The sequence below is a fragment of the Rissa tridactyla genome, chromosome 1 (assembly GCF_028500815.1).
Source record: "Rissa tridactyla isolate bRisTri1 chromosome 1, bRisTri1.patW.cur.20221130, whole genome shotgun sequence".
NCBI lineage: Eukaryota > Metazoa > Chordata > Aves > Charadriiformes > Laridae > Rissa > Rissa tridactyla.
Genome location: NC_071466.1, coordinates 137697967 through 137706465, shown reverse-complemented (window position 1 = coordinate 137706465; position 8499 = coordinate 137697967). Strand labels below are relative to the sequence as shown.

The 8499-nt window shown below is 44.3% G+C and overlaps 1 protein-coding gene across 1 annotated transcript; it reads left to right on the top strand.

Annotated features, from left to right (window-relative positions):
• The first annotated feature begins 38 nt into the window (after positions 1-38).
• On the top strand, positions 39-7985 carry PKDREJ (polycystin family receptor for egg jelly). The gene has a single exon (XM_054218685.1). The coding sequence runs from the start codon at positions 39-41 to the stop codon at positions 7941-7943; it is 7905 nt and encodes a 2634-aa protein (XP_054074660.1). The 3' UTR covers positions 7944-7985.
• The last annotated feature ends 514 nt before the right edge of the window (positions 7986-8499 follow it).

Genomic DNA, 8499 nt, shown 5'->3' with positions numbered 1-8499 from the left:
GCGGCTGTGCTGCCTCCTCTCCCTCACCTGACGCCGCAATGAAGGCACTCCGTCTCCTCCTCCTTCAGCTGCTCAGCTGCTGCCCCCGAGGCTGGGGGGCCTCCTCTCCGCGCCTCCAGCCACCGCCCCTCCTGGTCACCTGCTGGGGCCCTCACGGGCAAGTCTGTCAACGGCTGGACAACGAGAGCTGGGTCTCATGCCTGTGGAACAGCACCGTGACCCTGCGTTACCAGCCGGCCCCAGGAGCAAGACCAGAGGCGGAGAGGAAAGAGGGGCAGCCACCACCCCCACCACGCTGCTTCTGGTACCTGAACTCGGCCTGGATGAAGAAGACATCGCGCTGGTCAGGCCAAATCATGCTGCAGACACGCCTCCTACTGGGAAGCACTCCTCCACCCGTGGCCTCCAGCCTCCTTACAGTGCAATGCTCATCTGCTTCATGTGCTGCACCCAAGTGCTTCCACCAGAACGTGAGCGTCGAGATGTCTGGGCAGGATATGCGGCTGTTCGTGCTTTGGCCGCAGACACACCTGATCCACGTGTGGCAGCCGGTACATCTGGGCTGGTGTGCACGCTTCAAGAGTGCCAGCTGGCAGTACCGCTTCAGCAGCCAGGGAGGCAGCCCCTCTACCCTTCTCCTTCCCAGCAGTGAACACCAAGAGACGCCACCACCTGCTGTCTACCCAACAGTCGAGTTGCAACAAACCTGTGCCACCTACTACAGCTACCGCTTGACTGTGCGCTACAGGCACCACGGGCTCCACGTTGCTTCAGTCGGCATTGAGCAGATGCCTCAGATAAGCCTCAGCCTCTCTCTCAAGGTAGAGCCGGACGTGCTGCGTGTTCTCAGTGTCAGCTCCAAGCTCCTTAGCATTCCTCAACAGCCCCTCGGCCTCTCCTGGAGGCTTCAGCCCCTTATGCCAAGGACACTGGCCTACAGACTGGTGGACACACAGGGTATAGGAGGTTGGCTCCATTCCTACAGTTCCTTTACTCTGCAGAGCAACTTCTGTGCCGTTCCCACACCTCCGAGCCCCAGTGAAGTCGTGGTGGCCAGCATTTATTTTCATGTTGATGAAAAGAGGTTCGAGGAATTGACGGGAGAACTACATCTACTCAATGGTACCCTGAGCCTAACAGCAGGCAGAGAAACTCACACACATGTCAACCTTCGCCCGGGAAAGACTGACAGGAGCACTTACATTTTCATGTCCAACAATGGAACGTTTTACACAACCAAAGAAAACAACAGCCCTATTTCCACAGATGGCCCTAACACACGCACTGTGTTCTACCAACACAAGGAGCTCTCCTACTTACTCTCCATAGAGTTTGTGGACTTCCAGTGGTACAAGTTCAATATGTACTTTTATATGAATCAGAAGAGGGCTTTGTTTAGGTCTCTGGCAGAAAGAGACCTTGAAGTCCATGTTTTCAGCAGCGGCCGTCCTCTTCTGCAGAGCCTTACTTATTTAGTGTGGTTTATCCCTGCACAACATCCAATGCTACAGTGTGAGTGGACCTTCCATCTGCAGCTTTTTGCAACAGAAAAAGACCACCTTCTCCAGAATAGCACATACACATACAGTGATCATGTAAGAAATGCCACACGTTTTGTCCGTCGCTCTGCTTTACCCTTTGATCCAGAGAAATACACGGGGTTTGTGGCAAAAGTGAACTGTAACAGAAGTCCGCTTAGATCGGCTCTTTTAGGAGTCAGAGTCAACAACTATGCTGCAAAAACCATAGAAGTACCAGTGTCTTGCCAGAAAGAACCCTGTTACATATACAAAGTGCACATTCAGAGACCTGTTCTTCACTCCTCTGTCCTGCGCCAGAAAAGGGGGACAACATTTTTCCTCTTTGTCAGATTGCTATTAGACTGCAACGTTGGCGTATTTACCAAGCCTTTGTGGCAAATCTATCGTGTTCAGGACACAACAACTCTTCCGGACTGGGAAAAACCAATAAACTCTTCTTCAATGTATGGTACAGATATGATCCTCTTAACTGTTCCCAGTTTTACTTTAGATTATGGGTTGTATCTGTTTAATTTCACTGTTGAGGTAATCCCAATTGATACCAAAAAGGTCCTCAGGGGCTCAGATAAAATTTATATTCTGATTGAGCGCACTGATCTAGTGGCAAATATCGCAGGAGGCTCGTTCCGCACAGTGGGTTTTTCTGATAGATGGATTCTAGATGGCTCTGCATCCTATGATCCTGATTCACAGGAAGGACAAAAGGGAATCACGTTTACTTGGTACTGCACTAAAGAGAAGTCAGACTATAAAAACATGACAGTCAGCCCAGGAAAGAAATGCCATCCAGGACAGAGAGATTTGAAATGGTTAACATCCTCAGGTCCAGTTCAAGTAATGCCACCAGAATCCCTCCCAGGAAACGCTGTATACTACTTTCGTCTAGTGATTCAAAAGGATACAAGGAGGAGTTATGCTGACCAAACTATAGATGTGCAGCCTGGCTACGCACCCCTTCTAGATGTGACATGCCTTGAAAACTGTGGTAGCACTCTAATTCCAACTGAGAGATTTACCTTATCTGGAAAATGCCTAAACTGTAGATCAAACAGCCAGACAGTCTACTACTGGTCCCTTTTTTTAGGAAACTCCACAGAAATTAGCTTTGACTGGTCTTCCAGAACCTCAACGGGGAGGTCTGGGGCTTACCTGTCCATAAATGCTCTGACTTTTACAAAGACTGCACATCGATCCTACATACTTCTGTTAAAAGTGACTACCTGGGATGGTAGGTCCTCAATCTACAGACATGCATTTAAGGTAAATTCTCCTCCTAGGACTGGCAAGTGTACCATCAACCCACACTGGGGTACAGCCTTTCTGACAAAATTTGTTGTTCAGTGCAGTGGATTTTATGACAGCAATCTACCTCTGACATATAAAGTGATAGTAGCTTCCAATGTACCCCAAACTACCAAAATAACTTCTGTGGAGGAAAATACATTTGGCCCAATTCTGTACTTTGGTTATCAGCCTAAAACTCCTCCATCTTTTCTCCCAGTTGGAGTGCCCTCTCAGAAGTACACCTTGAAACTTTACGTTCAAGTCCACAATTCCCTTGGGGCATTTACCCAAGTGACTTTAAATGTCCACGTGCAGAACCCAGCTAACAGTCGACCACTAGCTCTTGTGTTTCACCAACTGCTGATGTCAGTGACCGGTTTAAGTGCACCGATGACATCTTATCTCCAGACTGGAGATTATTTTAGCGCAGGTTATTTGATTTACCTGGCAGCCTCAGTCTTAAACTATATTAAAGCTGCATCAACTCTCCAGCTCCCTAAGGCTCAGTTTCGGCAAAGGCTGATTAAAACAGCCCTGAATATTTCAGTTGACAATGCAATGGAAATCAACCAAGTAGTGGCTTGTCTTTCTCAAGTCACAGAGGAAGCTGATGAAGTGGACATTAGATCACAAGACCTTGCCATTAAGAAACTGACAGAAGTAACTGCAATGCTGAAGATGCAGAGGAATGAGAGCCATTGGTCTGAGGAAGCAGAAATTCAGACCAGTGGAATACTGAGATGCTTGTTCAACATCCTGAGAGCTGCTCTTCTGCGTCGCAGGAATGTCAATGTAAGTGGAGTTAAACAAGTCTTCTCCATCATGGAATATTTAACGGAGATCGTTTTCAAGGGCAAAGTCCCTGGGGAAATAGAAACTCTAATGGAAACAAAACTTTGGAATATCACACTGAGGAAAGATGAAACCTGGAACATTACAAATGCTTTCTCTACTAGAAATACCTGCAGGAACTGCTTTTATCCATCACTAGAAAAGGGAAATCATTCAGGATTGGACCAGGATGCTGTGATTTCCACTGCCCTTTTTGAGTTTGATGAGAACCCCTTCCCTTGGTTAGGTTACACATCAGAAATCACAACAGTCTTGGGGTTCAAAATGGCAGAGACCAAGACTAATGGGGATCTACTAGGGATCATGCCTGCAAAAGCAGAAATTACTATTCCTAGGAAAGATAAGGAATTTTCAACTTTTCAGTTAGCAATAGGACCTGATAAAACACAAGCTTACACAACTGGAGGATTTAGTTTTGAAGTCAACAGAAATACTAAGAGCATATACATCCAGATCCTGACAAAATTAAAAGTTACATTCAAGGTACTAGTATTTACAGGTGCCAATGTCACTCATGCTCATCCTATAGCCTCATTCGCTGCTTTTCACAACATGCCAACAGTTGCAAGCAAAAATGAGACAGCTAGTGCTGACTGTAACATTAAGGGTCCCTATATTATCTGTCTCCCAGAGTCATTGCTGACAGCCACAGCTCAAGGAAGCCGTACAGGCACTCAGAACATCTCCATTGTCTTGATGACATCCTATATTGTAAGGTATCAAACCCGTAGACTGGTGAGCATGCACATTTTTAGTGATCAGTGCTTATTTCTAGATGGGGTTCAAAGTCTGTGGAGAGAAGACACATGCAGGCTTGGCTTCTTGACTGACTGGCAGAAGGTACACTGTATCTGCAATATGAAGCGGGGTCGCAGAAGTCTGGCAGCTTACACTGCATCAAATGCATCCACGTTTGACATCAGGTTCCTGGCAGCCAAAGTAATAGTTACCCCTAATACAGTAGATCTGGGACAAACCCTGATAGCAGACATACCTAAAAACCCAGTGACCCTCTTAACAGTGCTCTTTATTTTTGGTGTCTATTTTCTTTTGTCCCTCTGGGCTATGAGAAAAGACAGGGCTGACAGGGGCAGCAAAAACAAGATTCTATTTCTGCCAGACAATGACCCCTTTGATAAAATGAGCTATTTGGTCACTTTATATACAGGCAGTCGCTGGGGATCTGGAACCAAAGCAGATGTCTTTCTTCAGCTCATTGGCCAGAATGGCACAAGTGACGTCCACTGTTTATGCCACCCGGATTTTCTGTCTTTCCAACAAGGAAGTACTGACTGCTTTCTGTTAACTACTAAGAAAGACTTGGGAGACATTTGTTCCCTCAGGGTCTGGCACAATAACAAGGGCTCATCTCCAGGCTGGTTCTTAAGCAGAGCCAAAGTTGAGAATATGTGCACCAGGAGGACCTGGTTCTTTATATGCAGGAAATGGCTTTCTCTTGACACAGATGATCACTTACTAGAAAGGACATTTTCCGTCACAAACCTCAAGACCCCTCTGCCCAGAATTGACTATTTTTTGATTAATCTTTCCAACAGCCTGGCAGAGGGCCATCTATGGTTCTCAATTTTTGCTCACTTTCTCACTGGCACTTTCAGCAGGCTCCAAAGGTTGTCTTCATGTTTAGCAATATTATTATTAAACTTGCTTGTTAACATTATATTCTTTAATGCTGACAAGAACGAAGAATCTCCAATACACTTGAGGTATCTAAGATCAATAACAGTAGGAATTGAATGTGCTTTGCTTACCATACCTGTGGAAATGATTATAATTGCCTTATTCAAGTATTCCCAGAAGGAAACTTCTCCTCGTGGTGTGGCTCAGACAGACCCAAAGGTAAATTCACCCCTCCTCTCTGGAAATCTTAAGAACTGGAAGAAACGTTTGCAAAAATTTTACCTTTCAAAAGCTTCAGCACAACTGAGTAATACTATTCCCTTGGAGAACGTTCCTTGTCCCAGCAACTTACAGAGCCCGGCACATTCCAGAGAGACAAGAAGCAGGGCAGCTTCCCAAAACTGGAGTAATTGCACAGTTTCTGAAAGAGATGCAAACGTAATTGTAACAGAGGAGCGCACAATAACCGCAAATTCCCCTCCAATGGCTAAGGTCTGCCAGAGAGGGCCAACGTCAAATTCCAATTTTAGTAATGATTACGCAGAAGAAGGGGGCAACTTTCAGAAGGAAAGGAAACCACTAAACATTACCTCCATGCCCTTTCGCAAGAGACCGCACGTAGTTTTTTGTTGGTGGTGCGTCTATCTCTCATGGGCACTAGTTATAGCTGTCACTGGGCTATCATCATTTTTCATTGTGGTATATGGTTTGTCTTATGGTTATCAGACTTCACTGGAGTGGCTTTTAGCATCTGCAACCTCCTTTATTGAGAACGTGTTTTTCCTTTCAATTCTAAAAATAATTTTTTTCTCAGCTATGAGCACAATTCGTCCAAAATACTGTGAAAATATCACATGGTCAGCTCAGGAAAAGTATTCTGAGATTAAGTTGGCTAAAGAAACAATGAGTGCTGATACGAGAGAGATGCACTTGAAACTTGCTGAAGTCAGAAGCACCAAGCAGTATCAGCCTTTAGAAGCTGATGAAATTGCAAACATGCTGAAAAGGGCAAAAATTCAAGCCAAGGCATTTATTTTCATAAAAGGTTTAATCAGTCACCTTGTCTTTTTGACACTGCTATTAAATTTTGCCTATTCCACTGAGAACGACAACAGTTTCCACTACAACCAATTCATCCGTGACCAATTCTCTCCACGACTCTCCAGTGTAAATAAGCTAGAACATATCTACGTGTGGGTGAAAGACTTGTTCTTGCCTTTGATGCACAATGACATTCAGCCGACCTTTCTTCCCGAGAGCTGGTCCAAAATCATTGGCTTGCCTAGAATGAGGCAAGTGCGGGCTAAAGCTACTGAGAAAAAATGTTTCCATCCTCACAGCTTTGTAAATAACTTTGTGATCAGTAAAAGCCACTGTCTTCACAAATATGGCAGTGACATCCCAGAGAAAGGTGACTACGCTGGCACTTGGACAAATGTTGCAAACCAGTCTGTTTCCAGGGATGCCAAGGATGCCAGCAGTTACAGCGGGTTCATTTACCAGCGAAACAGGACTCCGTGGATGTATTATTCATATGGAGATTTGCACACATATGGACCAGCAGGATACACGTTTTACTTTTTCCCTGAAGAAGGAAAATCTAATTCAACGACAAGGCTGGATGCTCTTCAACAGAGCAACTGGCTCGACGAAAAGACATGGGTTGTGATCATTGAACTAACTACATTTAACTCAGATGCAAATCTCTTTTGCACCATTTCAGTCATATTTGAAATGTCTCATTTAGGGATCATAAAACCAAGTTTGTCAGTACACTCTTTTGCACTCCCCATTTTTCATCAGCAAACTAAAGCTCAAATGTTTCTGTTTGTAATTGTTCTCGCCTTTCTGTTAATTTACATTGCAGATGAGCTTCATACCATAGGCCAAGAAAGAAAAGATTATATTAAAAACATTTCCAATATAATCAACTTTGGCTTAAAATCAGCATTCCTCCTTTTTGTTTTTTTGAAGGTCATAAAGTTTAAGATGGGTGCAGATATAGTGAAGTTTTACTTACTTCATCCAAATGATTTCATTTATTTTCATGCAGTTTCTCATTTAGATCAGATTTTAAGGATTACTATGGGCTTTTTACTATTTCTTGTAGTTTTGAAAACTCTAAAATATTTTCAATTCATTTATGGCATGCGCTTGGCACAAAGATCGATCTTGGCAGCCCTTCCTGGACTGTCTTCAATGTCCCTCGTGGTGGTGGTGTACTTCTTTGTATTTATGTCTTTTGGCTACCTTGTATTTGGGCAGCATGAATGGAATTACAACAGCATGATTCACTCAGCTCAGACTGTATTCTCTTACTGTGTCTCAGCTTTCAGAGATACGGCATTTTCATCCAACAGGTTTCTGGGTGGTCTTTTCCTGGCCTCTTTCGTGATGGTGATGATCTGTGTCCTGATTAATCTTGTCCAAGCTGTTATTATGTCTGCCTATGCAGAAATGAAAAAACCCATATATGAAGAACCATCCGATGAAGCACAAGTGGTTACTTTTGTATTGCAAAGGCTCAGAAAGTTATTTTATCTTCTGATCTGTAAAACACCCAAAACCAGCGAGCCTGATCTTTTTCACAGTGTACCCTATGGGCAGCCTGAGAGAAGACATCAGTGACATTCAGGGCTCAAGAGCAGAAAAATGAATGGAAAAAAATGGTTTATTTTGTCATATGAGAAAGGAAGGATTTTGTATCCAAGACCACCTTTACTCTGTAATACTTGCATTTCAAATAAATGCTCATAAATAATTTACTTTTAAGAATTTTTTTAACATTCAACCCCTTACTAGTGATTGTGCTCAGATTTTCTCCAGACTATTTTGCATCAATTTCAGTGGTACTTGGCTGTCATGGGGGGTGGGGAGGCTGGGTGTGTGACCCCAGCTGGCAGGTAAGCCCCCACCCAGCTGCTCGCTCACTGCCAGCAGCATGGGGAGAGAATCCAAGAGCAAAAGCAAGAAAAAAACTTGTGGGTCGAGATAGGGACAGTTTAAGAAGTGAAGGAGGAATAAAGTCCCAAACCACAAGGGATGCAAAAGCAGCCATTCACCACCTGCAGACGGATGCCCAGCCAGTCTCTGAGTAAAAGTTACTTTCAAATAACTTCCCTCGCTGCAGTTTCTTGCTAAGGATGACCTTGTATCTCATGGCATTACTAACTCAATGCCAGCC